Consider the following 23,919-nt stretch of genomic DNA (forward strand, 5'->3'; position numbering starts at 1 on the left):
GATTTCCATTATAAATATAAAATCTCTCAACGGCTATACTCACGTATTTAGTCGACGTTAGGCTGACTAGTTTCGAACCCATCCGGGGTCCTTTGTCAAGGTAGTCAGTTCGCGCACGCGTCGCGGTTAAGACTGCTCTCCATCCGTATATAGCCCGCTGAGTAGTGAGTGACTGACATCTCAGTTTCCCGAAAGCCGCCCAGCCGATTTGGAATCGGCGGCTAACTTCTTTCTAGAAATTGGATGTACCTAACTGGCTCAACGGGAATAACCCATTGTTCCAGGTATACATCATACATACTCATCTATAATTTGGAGTTGCATCCCGCAATTATTTTGTTTGGAATGACCGTCGAGTGCGTGTGCGTGTCAGTGCGTGACAAAGGTCGTTGGTATAGTAGTTGACGTCAGTAAAATTGTTGACGAGCTGCAAAATTTTGTGTATAACAAAATTCTTCTTTCAGTAGAATTGCACATGTGCCCGGCGGGGGACCCCAAAAATTCGTACCTATAGCGCACAATGGCATCTCCAGAGCGAATGAATTAATACACAATGGTTTCCGTAGTATTCTATATTGTACAAAACAAAGGAAGGTAAAAAAGAAACGACGAATTAAACGAAAATATTATTTATTTCTACACTGGTCGGCAGCGCGGCAGCGCCGCCGGCGCGTACGTGCGTGTCACAATATTGGTATATTTAATTAATCACAAAAAAATGATGATGTGCCACTGTTTTTATACCGCAATTTACATGGCTGGCTTTATAGAATAAAATAATCAAAAATAATTCATAATTCATTAACTGTATTATAGCATAAAAAACATCAATCGGTCAATATAAATAGCAATGTTTATACATTGTTGTATAGAAGTGATCTTCGAAATTGTAGCATTTAGTCCAAACATAGACAGAAATAGCGACAACAATAACTATTATTTTAGACCCATAACGCACGGTAGACTAGTCGCCCGGCGACTGTAAATTCTGTCATTTTTAAGTCGTAGTGTGTATCCGCACGCCGCGTCGCGGCGACTGGGTATGCGCATACACACGACGATTTCGATATTATAAATTATATAGAGTGTATATTTAATTACAGATTCTAACAGTCACAGTCGACTTAGTCGCCTGGCGACTAGTCGATCGTGCGTAATGGGTCTAAATGTACAAAAGACATGTGAGGTAATGATACGGTACATTGTTAAGGTAGACAACATTACATACTCCAGTATTAACTGAACCATATTATATTTTGTAAGTACCACACTATTGTCACTTCTATTTATGTGCTTTGTAATACAATATATTAATGAACAATGTGATGAAAAGCAAAATGCAAATACATTGGGTATAAAAACTTATATTCAAATTATTAATTTATTATAATACAATCAGTTAAATATAGTGATGCTCGAGGTGATGTGTGATATTTGGTCTACAAACGTGTTATGAAATATTGCATTTTCAGTTATTCATGTTCAGTTAATACGAGAGCAAATTAACACCAAAGTTGCATACTCATGCATTTGTCCGGCGGCAGGCAGAGCCGAGCGATGTCGCTCTGGCGACACGGGTGCCTACAACCCTGCCACCCAACTCGTGGCCTCATTGCTGCCTTACATATACAGAGAAACATAAATAGCCATATAACATCTACAGTTAGGTATGTATCAGATAGATTTATTTAACAGCAAATGCGACATTGCATTGGTATTTTGCCAGCCCCATATCATTAGATTTAACAATAACCATATAAGATGAATGAAAACTCTGTTTACCTCGCCCTACCTATATGTACAATTATTTAATAGAATATAACTAACACGGCTCGCGAAATAAAGTAAGGTGCAACAGAAATAATCACTTAGGTACTTAAGATTTACAACTAATATGAACCCACCAGGCTAGGGCCCGTCGATTCGCTCAAATTCTCGTCCTCACATAACTTATATCGAGAGAATACTATACACAAGACTAAAATAAACAACATCGACTGAGATTAAATCTAACTTATCGTTAATGAACAACAAAGTGGTTAACTTACAAACCGTAACGCGTTCGTCGTGCGTCACAAAGCGTTTATCTAGTATAAAGTAGTTATTTTGGAATGTGTGTGACGCGCACAGCCCCGTCCGGGGACGGAGACCCGTCGTCGCGACGCTTGTGACGTGCGAGGCTGCGACGAGTGTGGAGCGGTGTGCGTTCACCGCAGTGGCAGGGCCAGTGGCGAACGAGTCTGAGCGAAGGAGCCGGGGACCGAGTGGCGGCGGCCGGCGAGACGCATCGCGTCGCCGCCTGCGCTACCGGACCTCACTTACCACCTAATTGAACTCAACGTTAACATTTACATAGAACACTCAGCGTGTACCTTACCACAATAAAATACTTATCTTTTTTAGTCATAAATATAGATTACTTACACGTACGCTAAATTACAACATATTCTGTATATTACAACCTAAACTTACAAAGTAGACAGTAGGTTTAAACGCTATACTCGTAAGCATACATATAATCATTAATTGTAATAAATATCTATATTGTGTTAATTTGATGAAACGAAGTGAAGCGCGTGACAGAAAAGGTTAGCGATCAGACCTCAGAACAATAGAACACACAAATGAACACTGGCACCAAAAAACTGTTATTGTCTAAGTATTGTTCAACAAACGAAATGACAACGTAAACGTACATTTATGCGAGTGAGAAACTTTGCACGCTGAGCCAGCCGAGGGGTCGACCGCGGCTTCGAACTCTGTACAAACTTAACTAATGGCACACTACTTAGTCGTTATCACCACTGGTGTATCAGAAGGATTCAATCAATTTCTTGCTAGCTTGCAAAAAGCTTGAATTATGGATTTCAGTACGTACGTTTTACATAAAATAATATATATTATAATATCTTATACATATAATATGAGCTCTTTTGGAAATGGATTTTTTAGAAAGACTTAAATCTCGCACATATAGAAACAAGGGCGCAATATTACTATAGATGAAACTCTATAATTGGTAACAGATGTTTATGTGAATTATCTTTAACAAAGTGCATCATAGTAGGAAATCACATAAATACCAGATAGGTAAGTGATGTTCAAAATAATACTGTTATATTTTATTTAATAACAATTTAAAGGCACAAATATATAAATACTGTATAAAATGGTAACATGAAATGGTAATATGTGAAGTATGTATATATTCATAAATTATTGTAATGTGTAATATGTACTGTGATCTTTTAATAATTACTCAATTATTTTTCAAGGTGATATATGTATTTTAAAGCAGTCATGAAAATGGGGAAGGAGCTCTCGCAATATTCTTACTGTCATTACAACTGGCAGATGTCAACGATTTCCTAAGCATCCCTGAGTTTTAGAATACCTAGAACTTCAATTTCGCTTTAGATCTCACAAAATACTCTTTATTAAAAGATGTTTTAAAAAGAAATATCGTTACCTCATTTAACTCAACTATGATCACGATAGTCTGGCATCATAATTCGTAACAGCAGTGTTACACTGGTGCTGTTACATATAAACTGACAATATGGAATCCGTAAGTTGTCTTTTTTATTATTGTTTCTGTACCTACGGATTTAACGAATTCTAATTTCATCCATTGTATAGCATGCAAATCCCTTGTCTAATTTACACAAAAATAATTTTAGCGTTTAAACTATCGTGACTTATATTCATATTGATAGTTTAACGGAATAAAGGAAAAATCAAATTATGAAGTTACATTTTGAAAATTGGTCTTCTGTTGCTCCATCCATATCGTACGTACAAGTAAATCCCACACACAGCCTAATTAATGTATCTGTTATGCTCAAAGGCCGAAAAAAAAACATCTCACATTGTGTTGTTGTCTAGGAATTTCACAGGTATCCCTCACAATAGGCGCGTTTGGAACCCACGTAGCTTTAGTTTTTACATTGTATGGCAAATTCAGCAAGTGACCATCAGAAAGTGTACTTACTATAAGTACCCAATTAGAATATTGTTTTTTTAATGTTTTCCTTCACCGTTACTACCAACCCGTCGTGAGCGTTTTCAGAGATGTGGATGTTTTACAGTGTCCACAACGGGATGTGGCCTGTTTTTTTCGTTCAATGAGCGTTTTCAGTCTTTGAGCGTAACATATCTATGTTATACCATCACAGATTTGCTTTGCATTCGGTAAATAAAATTAGCTGTTTCTAAAAAAACTCTACGTAAATAAATCGTATCTTAGCACATTAATCGAAGCTCGTAGCTAACACAACACTTTACTCGAAAAAAAAAAAAGAAATAATACGAAAACGCAGCTCCATCTGAATAAAGTTATTCTTTGACGCCGGGTTCCTAAGATGCCTATTCAGCCGAGGAAGTGATGTGCGAATGTGATCATAAATACGAATGAGTAGCTTAAAAAACAAAACACGATGAAAGATTACCAGTATTCACAAACGTTTCCTGGAGTATAGCAGCAACACTATGATAAGTACGATGTTTTGAAGTGCGTTCGGTAGGCATTCATTTCAGAGTCCTTTATAAAGGCCTCTGCCGCCTAGCATTAAATGGAGCGCTGTGATTGGTTAATGTTATGTCGCGACTTTACTCGAGTCGACTGACAGGACAAGTGACAAAACTAGAATTGCCACCTGTCATTAGGTAGATACTCAATAATTATCAATTTTATCTCGTTTTAGTTATCGTTCTTTGTAATACTCTCTTAAGGATATAATTGTCAAATTCATCCTCGTAACTGTAATCCATTGTATTATAAGCAATACCTGTAGGTTTGTAGGTTTCGTATTGTAATACGAAAAATCAACAATTAAACACATAAACAATAGGTACCCGATATTAGTTTGACATTTGTGTTGCATAGCAACTTATGCTATGCGTAAAGTAGTTCGCTAGCTACTTTACCTGTGCGCTCAGTTTAATCAACGCTTAAATAGGTGTCGTTCGACGCTCAAGTGTTGTTTATGAATAGGTTTCATGTACCCTGTGCGTTCGAGCGCACTATGAGACCTCATAGTATCGTTTGTAAATACGGGTATATATTTAAAACAATGATACCACACCACATTTTGAAAAAGGAACTTTTCATCAATTTTTATATATTTTACACTATACACCAGGTACTAATTTTCGATCTATTGTCAAAGTTTCAAGAATAAACAAATTATTCTTGCTTGGTACTCAACGCTAAAAAAATTGCTAATTTCAATCCGAAATTATTAAATTAGAACTGACATTTCGTTAAAGTTAGTTTTCACTGGACGGTATTACGGATAACAATGGTGTCAAATTTACTAAATTACGAACAATACAAGCCTAGATAAAAATAAAGGAAATTACTCACACTCTACTTGTACCCATGTACTTTTTTCGTTGATGCGGCCAAATATACATTCGCACTTGGTGCAGTGATAATATTATGATAATTTAATTAATATAATATAAACGTCCACATTTAAACAAAAACTATCAATCACATTCATTTAACTAAATTCATACCTTAGTATCGAAATAAACGAGGCTCTCGTCAAGTGTTACATGTTTCCGAACTATCGAATACGACATTGGGGCTCAAAAATATATGTTTCATCACTCATCAGCTACAGCCTACAATCTACATTGTACTCGACGATATTAGTGTCCTATCGGGTCAGATGTGGAAACTCAAAGTTGCGTTACTGTCATTGGCTCGCTAATGGTACCTACTCATGCTCCAGCTTGTTTGAAATCCCAGACAACAAATTGTACGCTTTGTGGACTGACAAATCTTGTAATATTTTTAAAAAAATAATAATAGCCAGGAATGGAAACCCAAATAAGGCCAACAACTGGGACTACAAAATATTCTAAACAAGATTTATAACTTTCTATAGGTAAAGAAATAACTGTCATTTGATTTCAACGATTTTTTTCTATGGTAGTATATACACAAAATATAGACATCAATTCCTTTTAATATTTTTTTTTGTATAATCAAAATATAATAAAATATAAACAATTCTCAAAATCTAACATCTATCTGCACGATGCTTGTTGAATTCCCATGTCAAAAAATAACACTCATTTAATACATAAATTGTTTGATAACTTCTTTATTTTTTATTCCATTAAATCAAAGATAAATATGGATAACACGATTTTTTAACAAGGTATATTATACTTTGTCGGCAGTCGTGTGTTGGCGTTATTAACTCCCATATTATGTAAATAGGACTATTAGTTCGGCCTAACAAATAAATTTCATTTCATATTTGCTTACTCTTGGACTGTATTAATGAAACAGTGTGCACAATGCAAAAGCCAGCGACAAGTCACTCGAGAGAACCTCGTATCCTACAACTGGCATCTAAACATTATAAAAATAAAAACGTTTTCAAATCAAATTTGTAACGTATAATATGTACGCAGGTATCACACGATGACAACACTATATCATATAATTATTTTAATATGTATAACTGTTTCCATATTTAAAGTTGATCAATATAATTGAAATATGTACGCTACTATATTTATGTTAGAAAAATACGAAATAATGTACTTTCAGTTAACATATTATATATGTTAATAAAGAACAATATGATTTATAAAAATACATCGTCCAGTCAGGCCAAAGACCTCGTAGACGCTAGTACCCATATCTTTTAAAAATCTATGATTTTTAAGGCTTCTTGCACGTATTTGAGAAATATTTTACATAATTACATTATAAGTAGCATAAATCACTGTTACCTTCTATACTTTATATAATAATATTTACAGAGATTTTTTAATAATTATTTGTACTGGTACGGCCGATAAACACAATGCAGATAAATTTTTATAACATTTAGATAAACATTTTCATGGAACAACTGTAAATTTTAACGTAATTTCATTGTGATTTATCTTACTTTACAGTGATATACGTAGAGAATTTCAAATATCAAATTCAACGAAATTTTAAATATTTTCAGCCCAATAACTACTTACAATAGTTAAAAACACATTCTTTCTAAAATCGACCTCGCGTGTCAACAATCGGAACGTACTCAGCGGAACTTCTCGAATAGTAAAAGGAGTCAGGCCGCACGAGTACCTTCCAGCGAATGCTAAGTGTTAAAGTAACATTGTGTATTTATGTAATAAGTGAAGTGATCGCGAACAGGGTCGCGCAGGACCCCGCCGCGAACTCGCACCGCGCGCGTGGCGCCGAAGCAGAGTGCGCGTCGCGCTGCCGCGGCGCCGCACGCGACGGGCTACTTCAGTAACACTACTCGTTACACATTATATTATCGCTTCAACTAACATTAAAACGGTTCATCAAATTTCTTCGTTTAAGATCACAGACGCTTTCCTAAAGTATGTATTGTAATATTTTTCGTCGCTACGCATCAGAGTTAAGACAAGCTAGTTTTTATCTAACATAAAGATACTTATTTTAATTTGAATTATTGATATACCGTTACTAGACTGCTCAATAAATTAATGGTAGCTACACGAGAGAGATGTTAAATATTTCATTATTTTTTATTTATGTTACAAAGATAAACAATAAATTGTCTCATTTGATTTCGGACTAGGCGCGCGGCGCCGCCCGTCGGCGCTCGGCGCAAAATAACTTACACCACATCAATTAAACTCTATGTGTACCTAAATAATAAGTAAGAACTAAGTTAAACTAATAATAATTATATTATGATCAACGAATAATAATATCTAAAGAAATGTAACTCTCATAAAATGACGGCTTTAAAGAACAAAGGCAAAGTTCATACAAAATTTTACCCTGAATGCGTCTATGTAGGAAAAAATATTAATACCACAGGGGTTCCATTACTTCACCAGGATTTTTCATTTCAGGATTCAACCAAAAAAGATTTATTTTTTCCTTTTGATATTATGACAGTATGAAAGTTGGTAGTATATGCAAGATTGATGCATTAATATTATCAAGTAAAAACACCTAAGAGTCGTGATCTCTTAGGTGTGTTCGTTTGCTTCTATAAAAATCGAACTAATTAAATTAGTAAGTTTTGCATAGGTCATATTTCTAGACACCTAAAACATTCAGCTATTGCTTGTTCTTTGGAACCATAATACATACTAACATACAGCAATACAATTAATTCAACACTCACACTCAACGTCAATTTCATTGAGAATTTTCGTCACTTTTCAAGGTCATATTTCAAGGTTATCAATAGGCTGCGCGGCTTGATTTATTTTTCTTAGATATTATTATTCCTAGATTATGATCCATTCGGTTTCAGGGCGCTAGGCGCTGTTGCGGCTTCCACATCACACTTTGCAGTTAGTCAGGAAGTTCAAGATCTGAAATAAAAAGATGCTAGTTATATTCAAATGATTGGGGTAAATAAGACAGAGTTTCTGAAACAAAAATCATAGTTGTAAACCGTAATGCATGTTATTTCAGACCCTGTGTGCCGTTGTTAAATTTATGTGCCTCGAATTTTTTTTAGCAACCACCACCTCCTTAATATTGGTAGATTGATTAGTTAATATGAATCAAGTTGTATGTACATTAGACACGAATAAGTCTATTTGACTCAAAACTATATACTTAACGAAATAATAATCACGTTTAATTTATTTACAGTATATTATTAATTGATATAGTTTCTTTATTTGTAGATATTTACATCAAAACATTTATAGCATAGTGACAAATGTTTGTGAATTAGTGTAAATATCCATAAAAGATGCAATCCTAACTTGCTCTTTTTCTGATAGTTTTGTTCTGTGGTGCACAATAAAATACACCCATTAATTCATGAATATTTCCTTACATTCAGGTTAGCTTTACATCACTTGTGTAACATTGGTACTGATTCTGATCTAAATTAAATATTAGAGTATTCACATCCTTTTCTTACTAAAGCAATAAGAAAACTCTCAGATACTCTATATTTAGTTTATCAGAATCGACACCAGTGTAGGATTTAACTACTACATATTTTCTTTGACTTGTAAAAAATGAAAGAAATAAATTCAGACGTAGGACAATGTGAGTTGACCGCAACTCTTGTCCTACGTTTGAATTTATTGCTACCGAGCAAGCATGTGCGCTAGGCGACATTATGTCAACGCAACGAGTGCAATAACATGTGCAACCACTTTTTGTGAAAGTGTATTTACAATTACGTACTTTTCGCGATTGCTTTATAATATGTATGACATAAAAATTAATTGCACAATCAGTGCAACAATTTAAATAACCTATTAACACAAAAAAAAATCATTAAAAGCTTAAAAAATAAAGATAACAAGTAATAAAAGTGCAAAACTAAACGATCAAGCCGCATTCTCACCTTCAAAGTAAAAATTGCTTTATCTACAATACTTTGCCTTAAACCTTCATTTACTGTGCTCTATTATATATTGCATGTGAAGGTGCCAGCAACATAGTTAATATACACGAGTACAAGTATCGGCACGGATCTAAAGGTATGACCTTGAATGTGCATAAGTCATTTTTTGAGTCTATTTGGCGAGGTGCAAAAGGATAGCGTGCTTGATTGGTTCGCTGCCAAATCAAGTCATATTCTGTCTTTCGCATTGGTTACCACGCGTCTTTGTACAGTCTTTCACGCACACGCACGTCCTTTCTAGTGGGTGAGTAGACACGCGTGCGCAACTGTTTCATTTTTTGCTCATGCCTCGAGAACCGTGCCGCGCTGCCTATAGCGTGCGTTAAGTGCGTCAGACCATTGCTTGTCTCGGGAATGCTTACTCTAGATGGGCGAATGCGGCTCAATCGTGTCGTTCGGCAGGAAACCGCACCTGACACATAAAGAGCAGGAATACAGTTATATTTATTATAGAGCACAACATGTCATAATGCAAATTGTAATGCTCCAAAGCGGTGCTGGAATACTTGAGCTACAAACAATACGGATGGATGTTAGGGCATTTATACAGAAAAGTAAATCATCCATTAGTTACGTCACACGCCAAATGGGCTTCACCTTAATTGTAGAACTGATCCGAAAGAGTAAACGTAAAAAATGATTTTATTTTGTAAATACTTATTAATTTATAACAACTCCAAAAGGGAGATGAGTATAGAGCAACCTTCTTACAAGAATCCTATAATAATAATTTATTTATTAAAGTGAGGAGGTGTCAAAATTCCGTTAACATGTAACGTAAGTAATGAATTACCCAAACCGCACGCAACGATTCTTGTAATATTGAAAATTACGCATAGTAATTCGACTGAGGCCAAAGGTTCGAGCTAACAGTATTGAAAAATGCTTTGCATGCAGCACGTGCTTTTAAAACCGCGTAAAGCTACCGAACTGTCTTTACTCTTTATTATAAAATAAGACACGCCACAAGACTATCGAATAAATCGGGGAGGTGCTATTATGTGCTAAATTATGATTATCAGCAAATGAAATTATATAAATTTTTCTTCATGGCTATGTTCATCATGTTGTCACTAGATGGCGTCACTTGTATCAAAGGTAGAGTTCTTGTCATAAATTAATATATAACCTAATAATTATACGTAAAACATGATGCCCGCGACTTCATACTTACTTAAGAATTTAGGTTATTTAATAATAATTAATTTTTAGGGTTCCATAGCTCAAAAGGAAAAAAGGAACCCTTATAGGATAATTTCGTTGTCTGTCTGTCAAGAAACCTAGAGGGTACTTCCCGTTAATCTAGAGTCATCAAATTTGGCAGGTAGTTAGGTCTTATAGCACACGTAAGAGGAAAAATCCGAAACCCGTGAATTTGTAAATACATCACGAAAAATATTTTAAAATGTGTTATATTAATATATTAAGTATAAATATTACTTTTATGAGCTCTGCTGGTAGATCTTGTACCCTTGTTTAGGGTTCCGTACCCAAAGGGCACCCTACTACTAAAGGTCAATTCACACTGGCATAGGGTGGAATCAAGTGAAGCGTCAAATTCTTCACAGTTAAAACTCAAAACGAATGCACAATGAGTTATCGTTATTTTCGAATTCTTCATGGAAGTATTACGCGATAAAAATAATATTATATGCCTTATTTACAGAACATAATGTCAATTTTACATTTTATTATATATTCATATTATATACATAAAAATTCAACACAATGGTAAAAAGAAAATAAAGGTATACGTGGTCCTAAGAAAATAAAAAGACAGTTTTAACAGAAGCTTGAAATCGCTCAAAAGTTTATGAGATAAGTCAGACGGAGCGATGACAAGTGTCGTAGATAAATGCAAAGTGTGTGATATGATACATTATGCATCCCGGGCGGTACCCGGTGAGGTGATATATCCCACGCCACAATATGATTGAATCGGTGAACCATTGCGTTATAAATAAAAAAAGTGTGCCATTGTAACACAAAAGTGAATAAACTCAAGTGTAAACAAGCAGAGTCCATTGAAACAGAATACAAACCCCCCTTAATGCATCTACATTTATCTACATATTAACAATTTACATTAATTTCATAAATGTGAAAGTGATTGACTGTCTATCCATTACTATATATAATATTGTAAGTATTTACGAAAGTCAGCAAAGAAGTTGCTGCGTAAAGTTGCGTTATTTATTTCTTCATATTTTGTATATTTAATACGTTATTCCAGTATTTATTGTGTAAGTCACATTTCAAATTCTTAAACATTCAACACTTTTACAGAATTGGCTCAATAATCCTAAAAACCGTAAGATTCATGTGTATTTTTTTATCGTACGTCCTATATTTCGACATAATCTCATAAAATTAAATTTTTTGAGTTTATATCGCATCAATGTTTGTTATTGAAATGCAAAGCATTTTTCACGAAAAAAGTTTTAAGTAAGTAATACTGTTATACTACCAAAACAATAGGCTCTGTCCATACAGTGTCTTATTAAGAAGTTTTAGTGAGTGTTATAAATTAAAAAGACCTACATACACTAAACAAAGATACAAGAGTGCTAAATAAATTAAAGCGTCAAACTGCTTTGAACACATTATTTTGAAAGTAGCACAAAATAATACTGGCAAGTCTGATGGCTGGTTGCGTTAATGAAATGTTACAAATAACATTAACTTATGATGAATAAATAGTGATATATTTATATAATTATATAGGATAACGTACAATCTGTCTAGAGTCGAGGGGTGCTCCGCACTCCGGTTTACCATTTCGGCGCCATTGGGTCTAGAACGAGACAGAATGACTGCAGTTCTCGCCTGCTGCTGTACTGTTTCATTAATTATATACTACAGAAGCCTCATGTTCTCCCTCGTAGAAGTTACACAAAATGTTACGTTTCCTTGCCTGCCATGAGCTCTTTCTTGCTCACGTCCCTGTATCTGAACGATTGATGATGCCAAAAAAAATCGTTTGTATTGTATCTATTCACAGTTATGTTTCTAACCAAATTTTTGAAAAAGTTCACGATACTTAAGAAAATCAAAACAAAAAAAGAGAAATCTCGGAGAAATAGTACATAGGTACATAGAAAAAAAATTGCGCCGAATTTAGAACCTACTTCCTTTTGGGAAGGTTGGTAAAAATATTAGGTATTAAAAACAGGAGAAATACAAAAGTGTATTTTTAATAATTTAATATCATTAGGCAATTTAATTGCACCAGCATATTTTGATAGTTTAAGTTACATAAAAATAGAACAACGAGACACTTTGATAAAACTGGATTGACACCGAATGTTATAAAAAATTGATTCATTTTCTATTAACTTCATCATAAAAGATATACTTCAGTCGAGAACGAATATGAGGCATAATAAGGATTGCTTTATGATATGAATTTTGGCTTGATAATGAGTACATCCAATATTCTGTAGTAATTCTATATAAAGACACATACACATCATTAGATAATATCAGGAAATATTATTCTTGGTTGAAAAAGAATTGGTGAAATATACTTAAATAATGTATTGTGCTTATATTTTATATATAAAATATTACTTTAAGAGAGGATAACACAACAAGGAGGACAAACATAGCAAGTAGGACAAAACAAAATGCATTATTATGTTATTTAATGTATAGGTACGGGCGGAATATTGAAAATTCAATCGTGCGAATTTAACATCATAAACTTACGACGTCAACTTATGATGTAAACTTGAGATGCTTGCCACTGCAATAAGCATTTTGCTGCTCACGTCAAACTCATTCTATTTGTTTTTTAATATACTATTATTATTATATAGTTTCTCACGCGACGCTAAAAACGAATTAGGTAAGTACTTTTAGTTCAATGGAGCAACAATCGTGATCGAAACAGTGTATAAAATTAAACACTCCACTGTGCTGGAAAAACCACAACGTTAGAAATCAAACTTCTCAAATTCGTTTGCCTTATACCTATACATTACACATTCTATAGAATTGCTAGGCCACAGAATAAAAAGTTTACGTTAAATACGCATTTTTCTGAATTTCGTGCCACCTTTACAGTACGCGGCAGAAAGTAATGTACATCGACCTTTAGAAGAAAATAGCAGATTTGTAGAGCATTGTTTCTGTCGTTGAGGCCGACAAAACTTCATATAGGTATGAGTGACAGAGAGAACGCTCTACAAATACGAAATGTCATTCTTAAGGCCGATGTACATTACTTTCTGCCGCGTACTGCAGTTAGGTGACCACCAAAATATACCTATTGCTATTTTTAATTTATGGTCAATTCTCGTCAATAAGCATTGCAAACCTCGTTAAACAAAACGCAAAAATGGTTGTATGTATCCCTGAATCCACAAGAATGTAGTGAAACTTCTTTGGTAATAAATCCACGGTCTGAATGAAGTAGTCAATAATTCAGTAAGGTAGACAAGGAGTCCACCTCACTGAATTAATTTAGAAGATTTTTACGTATCGCATTATAAAAAACAGCGCATAACCTTGACGCTCAAGCGCAGAAATCGAATACTATAGAATATTTTGATACATACAAACTCACTGCGCAGTGTGATACTAACACAGCATGTATGCGCAGAATGAACCTCTCCCTTTCAGGGTCAGATCAGCATTGCGACTGGCACGTCCCTGACGTCATTTCCGCTTAAGGGATGTAAATTTATCTCAAGAAGTTTCACTTCACTAAAACAAATGGTGCTCAGGCTGTGTATATTAGTAGAGGAATACCTACTTGCGCTTGGCGTGGAGCATCTCCATGAGGAGCGTTTGCGTGGGCGCCTGTCCAGCGCAATGCCGCTGGTACAGGTGCTCCTCCCCCCGAGCTGCCAGAGCGTGGATCTCTGGCACCACCATCACCAGCTTTCCAAATTTGTCCTGGAATGAAATAATAGTACGTATTTATTATAATGTGGATCATTAGTACAAAACATTTCAGGTTTATCTGATGTTACATAAGCTTTAAGCGCTCGATCGCAATCTAACACGTTCCTAACTACCCTACTATTGATACCCATCAGTCTGGGTTCTGGCAATAAAATCTATTGTAATGAAAATTCAAGTGACACTAATCTTGTCTAGCCTAGTCTGACTAATTTACGTAACAACGAAACACGTTTTCTCGCTGAAAACAAATGTGTTTCATATAATTAATTACCTGAATCGTAGGATAGCAGGTAAGCGTGTAATCAAGGAGTGCCGCCTGGACTGTCTGATAACCATCGCGGACGCACTTGCTGTTGACGATGCCTCTCACCTCTGAAACCCCAAGACAACTCTTCAAACAAAAACAACAATTTTTTTAGTTACTTTTTCATAATAAAAACAATGAGCATGAAAAAAACAAATGTTACATGAAAGTATAAAACTAGCAAATAAAATACAATGTACATCTGAATATCATTCGCATCTTAAGCATTAGACTTATTTAATATGAAAAAAAAATATACATATAATACTGACCAGGGTTTAGTAAAAGGAGGAATTTGACGCATATGTAGTCAGATACATCAAATTTGAGTTCGGCCAGTTTATTTTGAAGCTCGTTGAAATGGTCGGCAAGGCTGGGCACGCCGAGCAGCCCGAGGCTGAGCAGGTCGAACTTCTGCCCGTTGTGCAGCGTCGTCTCATCGGGCAAGCCATTGTGCATCCGCTGGTGCAGGTGGTCAAGCACCAGCATGTCGGACCACGAATTCTGCAACAGCTTCATCTGGTCGTCGACCTGCAACAAGAGACAACCGCATTGCTACACGTGCAGAGCGGTGGACGATAACACTGCTCGCAATACATATGACAAAATCTTGCCAAGACCAATGCGGAGCCGCCGAGTAACGAAGTGAATTGTAAACTTGAATAACAATTCGCCAGCGAGGTTAGTAGACACATGCTATACAAAGAGAATATTCAAATCACACTCCACCCCGTTGCTCGTATCGATCACTCGGCTCCGATTGGAAATTAAAAACGAGGGCCTAGTACAATAGCTATTATGTAGTAGTCTCGTGTGGAGTAATTAGTGCGGTCTGCCGTTAATCGCTTATCATACTTTGTGATCGTATTTAATACCCGTAGAAACCATATTTAGTATCGGTTCCTACGAACGCTCGTGCCAATTACATTAGCAATTTCTGTGTGTTATCTTGAACCGCACTGCTATCTGACAAGTCGCAAGCGACTCACGGCGTCATTCCGTGACCCACATTTTGAGTTGCATTAGAATACACGGGGCGGTGCGCGGCCGCGTTGAATTTGCCGTTTACGAAATGTTACAACTGAATTTTAGAGCTCAGAGCTATTGCCACATGCACGCCGTTTGCTCAACGATGAATCGAGATCGGGCTGTCAAAATCACACTATCTATTATACTCTATCGAAATCATAGCGACTGATTAAATTATAAATTGGGGTATTTAATGTTCGATAATACTACATCCTAAGTGTCAGTTCAAGTCTTTTCAACTTTACTTTCGTTTTGAATAACGTTTACTAATCGTGAATTTAATTTAACGGAACTTATTATTCTCAAAGTCAAATGTTATCGATACACTTATCAAACGAGTAAAGGCGCTTTGTTAACGTCGTCTATCTGTCATTCGGGACTGGAATCTCTAAGGAAGCGGATACAGCGATGAGCACACGTCTGACGTCTGGCAGCGCGCGGCGTCGGCGGGCCGTTGTTGTTCCCCGGCAGTCTGACACAGAGCGACCAGGGAGATAGCGCTAGTATACAGGTCAAAGTCGCGTCTGTCAAGAAGTATATTTTGATAGTGTACTTTTGAATCAAAAAATACTAACTAAACTGTCCGGCTTAGCTACGGTGGAATTTCTGGCAATCATTTCTCTAGTTTCTATAGAACCAGTGGTTTGCACTGTACGTTGATAATATGTAGCTTTTTTAGTCGATCCGTTTCTACTTTTATGATATTAAAATAAACTTTACATCGGCATATGTAGAGCCGGCTAGTTGCTTTACCGCAGGATGGAAACTGAGGCTATTTTTAGAGGTTTGAAATCAATCCGTCAACATTATGTACATAGGTATATAAGAAAGCATATAGTTGTCAATTAACTAATAAATACCATGTTCATAGCACCTATGTTCTATGAAAAATAATATCCAATAAGTAGTTACTAATGGGTCAGGAAGTCATGTATGATAACTTAAAATGTAGGTCAAACTGTAATGGAATTTTCCTCTTAGCAATGATATTTCCAAAAGCTTATTATCTGTTTACGTGTCACCGGGAAGGTATTTAATCAGTCATTGTATACAATTTCTAGAAAATGTATATAATTCCTAAAATCAGCAGGAAATGTGTGCAATAAATTTTACTATAAACATTTCCTAAGAATCTCTATACATTTCCTAAGCAGCAATCTAATGTGTTAATTTGGGGATAAAAAATTCTCCAGGTACAAAAATATTCGTATACAAGTGCGAATACGTTCGTATGTTATATAGTAATGAATAAGGGTTTAATATAGCTCAGAACAAAATCTGACTCCGACTCCACGCGGTCTTGTCTGTCCGACTCCTACTACCTACTGAGTGTATTTGTAAATCTCGAAGGGAGTCTTTTGGCGCAGCCCATTTAAAAAACTTAATCATTAATCATTACCATCATTACAATCGTAATAATCATTACAATCGTAATCATCATTACAATCCTAATCATCATGGCTATGAAATATAAAACACATATACACTGAGAAACATGATGACCATGGTTTTGGGGATTATCATCGTTTTTATTTTTATGCATTCACTAATTCTCCGGTATAATGTAAATTTTAATCTATATATGTATAATTCTTATACATTTCCTAGGCGTAATATACAATTCCTACATTTCATACATTTCCGGTAACACACATAACCTAAAAGAAGAAACTGACTGACTAACATATTAGCATACAGTTCAAACCGCTCGATAAACCTAAGAAAGGTTTTAGAGAAATTCAAACGGAATCGAAATCTATAGGGCGCACTCTGACACTGCTTAGACTTAAGACAGAGTTTAAACGAGACAGATGTATATCTCTCACATAAATCTGTCTCGTTTTAACTCAATCTTAAGTCTGAGCAAAGTCAAAGTGCGCTCTATAGATCTCAGGCTTAGTAGAATCTCTAGATACAAGTGTTGCACCCCGAACTATGGACCTCGCGTCCTATAAGTTCGTATATAGGTACCATTTAATTCTATATCTATTTAATAATAATTAATTAACTTATATTTGGGGAGCTGGCGAACAAAATGGTGTAGTTGCACGAAATAAAATTTTACAGGAACCAAAAAAATTAATGAAAGCTGTACAAATTTTACTGCTGTTTTGATGGAAATCATTAACTTTGGATCCAATTTTAGCACACCTTTAGACCGACCGTAAAAATATGTTCCGACTTAAGTTTTCTGCTCATCTTAAAAAGTTTTTTCAAAGACATCCTACAACATATATGAAAACCCAAAAAATTTGTTTTCCCTTTGCTTTTATAAACGCCCCCCTCTCATAAAGTTTTTCATAACATTTTCGTATTTTTGGCTTTAGGCCGTCGATTTACATATAATTTATAAATTTTAAGCAAATGTTTTCGTTACAGATGAACAAAATACAAAATATTCACTCAAGTAGACTCAGTCTAATATTTGACAAAACTTATTGTAATCAATCGTAATCATGGAACAAGTAAACCAGGCTAGTAAACTAGTCGTAAATGGTAATAGATTACGTAAGAGAAAGCAACGCACAACTGCTTGCGTCTCCGTTACCGGCGGTTACGCGCGCGGTAAAAAGTGCTTTCTCGCGGCAAGTCGGCCAGGGGCAATGTGTCAAGTGCGCCGACGAAAGTGCAACGTTGCCGCTCCGCTCGCCATACCGTTACATCACATCCGTCTGGAGAAAGCGAGGGTCATCAACATTGCTCTCGCGTCTTACACGCTTCGTTTTGACCGTGTTTGTAATATCTACGCACTGTCCGCTTACTCCACTCGCTTTAAATTTCAGCTAGACTGGCACAAATCTCTGAAACGAATGCTTTCCTGCATAATCGTGATAGGCACCTAAAGATAGCTATCTAGACGTTTCCGCAAACAGATTGTGTAAATATGCAATCGAGATTCATGTACGCTTGCCGTTCGTCCTAATTCTGAGAATGGATCGTAAACAAGCGGAGTCATTTAGAACAAATGAAAATTGCTAGTCGTGGAATGGAGGCTGTGTGCTGGAGTGAGACGAGGCGAGGTGCACGACGCGGCAACGTCGCGTCTCCACGTGACCGGCTGCGGCTCTTGCGTAAGCGTACAACAACCACGATACGGGAGACTCGCCACAGCCGTGCTCCTCGGCTGACTCCAGCCGAATGCCGATTCACGATTGATTGAAGCCAGCTGCTGAAAGCCGGTCGAGACGCGAGGTTTCGCCGGCGCAGCCACTAGCTAGGTACCTATACAACGACTATTCCAACTCTACCTACTTCCTGATACTCCAATGAACATTACTTGCAGGCGGTTTAGAACAACTTTCCTACCTACTAACATTTCTCGTTAAAAGATTAATCAGATTAGACGCTTTATAACGATTTTTTAAATCAGAATATATTTTGAGATTGCGTAATTCTTAGTCATGTAATGTATAGGCACGTTGCGCGGTTATGTAGTAGTATAATGAAAAAGCGATGGCAACGGCAGGCGGCACGCTAGCCGTGGGAACTTGACCCAGTTGGTAAGGGGAGGCGCGGGCGAAGCCAGTTATCGATTGCGACCGACAACACCGCAAAGCTCCATGCGTCACACAAGCCTCTTCCAACTCGCCATACGAAACTCGTTGTAGGCTAAAGGATCACAAACAAATCGCAGTGCACAAAGAAACATAATACATTCTCCGAGTAAGAGAAATTATCGCTAAGCATCGCATTGCAAAATTCGCGAGCAGTTTGGTGTCCACCAGGAAGGGGGGTGAAGGAATGTGGATAGGATGTTTATACTTTTACCTTTAAATACTTAAAGAAGACTGTGTTTCTTGCCCAGTCAACCTGGGAAAATAAATTTTGGTCCAGCACTTTGCACATTAGTTCAAATAGATCGACTTCACACTGGTTATAAGTTTGGCTCTGCAAGAGTCCGAACAAGGAGTTTTGCCACTCTCGGTCGTCTATCGTTTGGACAAATTCCCGTATCATGGGCGAAACTCGGAGGGTCTCGGTGCTGGTGGGCTCGGCGGTGCTGGAGGGCGTGGCGGCTGCCGTGGCGGGCGCCTCGAAGGCGAACCCGTCGGGTGACGCAGAGTGCGGCGAGTGCGTTTCCCACTTGTCGTGCGCGGGCGGCGGCGGCGCCTGCGCAGCCTGCGACTGCGCCGCCAACAGCGCGGGGCCCGGCGACGACTCGGGCGACGACGTCAGCGACGACACTTGCGGGATCTGGATCTCCTGCTTCACGGGCACCGACGCGTACGGCGACGGGAAGCCGAGCACCAGTGACCCGTCACCCAGCGAGCCGCGCAGCGTCTGTACCGCGATCTGTCGCTGCCTCATCATCTGCAGCTTGCGAGCGCGGTCTCTTTTGTACATGGGTCCGAATTTGTTGCGACCGCCACGCATGCGATCCGCTCTTACGGCTGCAACAAACACAAACATTACATTAGCTACAGAATACAGTACTAATATTAATAAACGTTTAAAGGACATTTAAACAGATTTAAAAAACACCAACCGAGTACATAAACCTTGCTAGTATATTGAATATATAAAAGGACTGACTGAAACAGCTTAAACTACTCGACGAATCGGACTGAGCCATGTAGATAGCTATTATGACAGTCGGCTAAGAAAGGATTTTTGAAAATCAACCTCTAATTGGATAAAATAGGGGTTTGAAATTTGTGTAGTCCATGCGGACGAAGGACGGAGATAAGCTAGTATATAAAATTAGCTTCGAAAATAAATATTATAATTTGCACCCAAAATAATCGTTGATGTTATCTAGTATTTCTAATTTAAATATTTTAGTATTTTGAAGCGAAGGTGAATGCAATGGAGTATGTCTCAACTCATTCAGTTTAAATTCCATACAAAGAAGCTCTATCTGTGTTAGTATGTAACAAACGGCACACCGAACACCGAGAACATCTCGGTCGGCAGTAAATGTTAGAGGATACTTCAGGACGCCGCGAATAAAGCCAATAGACAGGGACCTATCTACCTAATAAATATCATGCTACAAGTATGGATGTATTGCCCAAGAACTATTCTCGTGCTAGGTATGGTTAAAGGTTAAGTTATAAGAACAATAAACCTTGCTAAAACTAGTTAACACTAGTTATTTCAAAATTTGTATTGTAAGCTACTCGTAAATAAAATAGTTGATAAGCTACTTTCTTTTTAAGGGTCAAAAGTTATTATGAAATAAAATAAAAAAGGTCTAAACGTCTACCGACTCTGCTATAGAATACTTCCATATCAGCTCCCAAATGCTAGATAAACATCAAGAGTCAAGACGATGGATGAGCAGCGCACATTTTTGTTGATATAGGTATCACGTATTTATATTATTATACTCTTCGCTAAAAGCTTGAAACAGCTTTTAGCAAATTCTGGGACTAGGTAAGGGCCTAGTCCTAGAATCTTATTACGACATGGGTTAACATTTCTATGTAAGTTTTGCATGCTGAATTACTTTTCATGATGAAATTCCCAAATATCTGTTTAACCTCTTTATAAACGAAAAGCTGACTCAACCTACGTATCCGCAACCTACGCATCCGATTCGAATACATGAAAATACGTTTCGAAGTAGTTATAGAACTATTTGTATGGTTGCTTACGCACTAGATCCGACTTCCGACATCCGAGTTATCTCCGTCATCCGTAAGAATATCTCGGAATCAAATCGGACATAATAACACATAGTAAGCGAGAGGTCGTGATGCTAATTAGGGTGCCGTCCGTGGGCCGTAGGGTGGGTCCCGTGCTCGCCCGTGTGCGGGGTGTCCCGCACACGGGCGAGCACGGGAGACGTGCGGTTGTGCGAGGCGTCCTCCTTATACCCCGATGGCCATCTCGACCTGTCAGTGTCACGCTCTAATGATATGTCAAAGATGTCCACTGAATAGCTTGGATTTGGATCAGAGATCGGATTAGTGCATAAGCAATATCCGAGTTCGGTCCGAGTTTTTTATAACCGTATTTTCGGATGAGTGCGTAACCGCTAGCCCAATCTGTTTTTGTACAATATTCAGTCATACGCCCCGTGTTTAGTTTGGACTACTTGTCTTGCGCGCAGTATGAGTATGCAAGCAATTCGCATACTTGAAATTTAGTACACCAGCATTATAACGCGCACAAGAGTCGACCACGCTTTGTTTTTGGCTGAATTCCAAATTTCGACTAGCGTTCATCGCGATAACTACAATTTATGTACGTTTTCTTTGAGGTTTAAGCCTAAAACACACATAACGCACGACGGAAACATGCCCTATGAGGTTCCTAGGAAGTTGTAAATTACAAGTACAGTTTCGCATGGGAAGCGAACCTTATTCCATAGATAAATATGAAAGAGTTATAATATTTCAATGCATAATGATAACCTTACCCGTGGAATGTTCTGAATGATAATGAAACCCGTATTAAATTGCACAGAAAAATTTGGGTGCCAATTTTTTCACCGTAATCGAACATGTAACTAATAAGAGAGATATGAAAATGTACGTATTTATGTCAAGGTATTCATATAATGAAGTATAGTTAAAAGTCTACGTTTAGACTGAATTTGTCAGTCCGTCTGTCAGAGCCTTTAACTGTTGCGTGTGGAAGTCCCTACAAGAGATTTATTTATGTCCAGCAGTGGACGTCTATCGGTTGAAGATGATGTAAATCGATGACCCAAAGCCGACAATTACATACAAATTGTTAAATAAACTGTCGGTATGGAAGCCACTCATAGAAGCAAACGGAGACATTTTGTTTTTCGTTTAATTAAGGCTTACGGCGGTTACGCGCTCATCCGATCCGAGTCCGAGAAAATACATTCCTTTTTGTTTTGTATGGTAGCTTACGACTTACATATGTCGTAGATAATCGCTGGTATTCTCACGGATGACGGAAGTGTAGTGCGTAATCGCCGTTATGGTAACTAGCCGCTGCACTTAAAGTCTTCTTTTAGCGTTATTACATGAATAAAACGTGTACCTTGGTCCAAAAACTATGCTGTGCACTATTAAAAAAATTGCTCTAAAGCGATGTTTTTTTTAAAATTATATATTTTTATATATAAGGAAAGAAATTCTAAATATATAAAAGGAAAACTGACTGATCTATCAACGCAACGCACGCCTCTAACTACTGGACGGATCGGGCGGTGGCATGCAGATAGCTATTATGACATAGACATCCGCTAAGAAAGGATTTTTGAAAACTCAACCCCAAGTGGGTAAAATATTGGTTTCAAATTTGTGTAGTTTACGCAGAAGTTGCGGACTTAGAAAATAATTAACATAAAAAAAAATTAACAATGGGAGGCAATCGTTAGGGTGATTATGCACTGCATCCGATCCGAATCCGTGAATATACGTTCCGAAGTAGTCATAGAACTATTCGTATGGTAGATTACGCACTAGCTCCGACTTCCGTCATCCGAGTTCTCTCTGTTATCCGTGAGAATATCTCGGATGTGCCTCGGATTTAAATCGGACGTATGACGTAGATAATGTCAAAGAAGTCCACTGAACAGCTTGGATTTAGACCAGAGATCGGATTAGTGCGTAAGCAATGTAAGAGTCCGGTCCGAGATTTTTATATCCGTATTTTCATTGACTTGGATCAGACGAGTGCTAACCCACAGCCACTAACAGGCTAACTGCCTCATTGGTCTTGTGGCTAGTTTGTTCGACTGCGGATAAGATCCTGGATTTGACGTCTAGGTCGAGCCGAAAATAGTTGCTATTGCGTTTTTTCCTCAGTACTAGCCCTGAGTTAAAAAGATGGCAGTGTTTCGCAGTGCCTCGGGGAGCACGTAAAGCTGTCGCTCCTGTGCCTGATCTCCTCCAGAGGGAAGCCGTGTTGGATTGCCATGAACCGTCACATCGAAATTTGAGACTAAAAGAATAGACAGTGCACGTGTGTTGGCGGCTTGTTGGCGGCTGGCGAAGCTCACCCTTGTCTTATAAATCTCCCGCACATATAGCTAATCTCTTCTCTATATTATATGGAGATTGACCACTGTGCCCGAAATTCGGTCAGAACCCAGGAAACGTTAAACGCCGGTTTGTTTTTGTAGTCCATTTTTAGAAATTTCCTTAAAAAGACTGTAAATCTAGTAGGTGAACGGCTGAAATCATGATAGGTACAAAATAATATAATATTTATACAGACAATGGTACCTACTACCTACTAATACAAAATAACTCGAATGTTTCGCGCGAAAACTGCGAACTGGATTGTAAACTGTAAATAAACGTCTGAACCTGGAGCGGAAGGGGGATTTCAGTAAATTGTCGAGTCGCCCAACCCACGAGT

The 23,919-nt window shown here is 37.4% G+C and overlaps 1 protein-coding gene across 4 annotated transcripts in view; it reads right to left on the bottom strand.

The window, feature by feature from the left end:
* Window positions 1-613: 613 nt before the first annotated feature.
* ftz-f1 (ftz transcription factor 1) overlaps window positions 614-23,919 on the bottom strand; it is a 125,257-nt gene continuing 101,951 nt past the window's right edge. For 2 of the 4 annotated variants that reach the window (XM_034983817.2, XM_034983816.2), the window contains 7 exons: window positions 19,402-20,024; window positions 14,877-15,135; window positions 14,572-14,672; window positions 14,149-14,291; window positions 12,127-12,186; window positions 9,755-9,804; window positions 614-8,334 (listed from right to left, as the gene is read on the bottom strand). In XM_034983817.2, coding sequence (XP_034839708.1) covers window positions 9,756-9,804; window positions 12,127-12,186; window positions 14,149-14,291; window positions 14,572-14,672; window positions 14,877-15,135; window positions 19,402-20,024 — 1,235 coding nt within the window. In that variant the 3' untranslated portion in view covers window positions 614-8,334; window position 9,755. The remainder of the gene's footprint in view (window positions 8,335-9,754; window positions 9,805-12,126; window positions 12,187-14,148; window positions 14,292-14,571; window positions 14,673-14,876; window positions 15,136-19,401; window positions 20,025-23,919) is intronic. The other 2 variants (XM_069509075.1, XM_069509076.1) reach the window with 2 other exon arrangements.

The sequence above is a fragment of the Maniola hyperantus genome, chromosome Z (genome assembly GCF_902806685.2).
Source record: "Maniola hyperantus chromosome Z, iAphHyp1.2, whole genome shotgun sequence".
In the NCBI taxonomy this organism is placed as follows: Eukaryota; Metazoa; Arthropoda; class Insecta; order Lepidoptera; family Nymphalidae; genus Maniola; species Maniola hyperantus.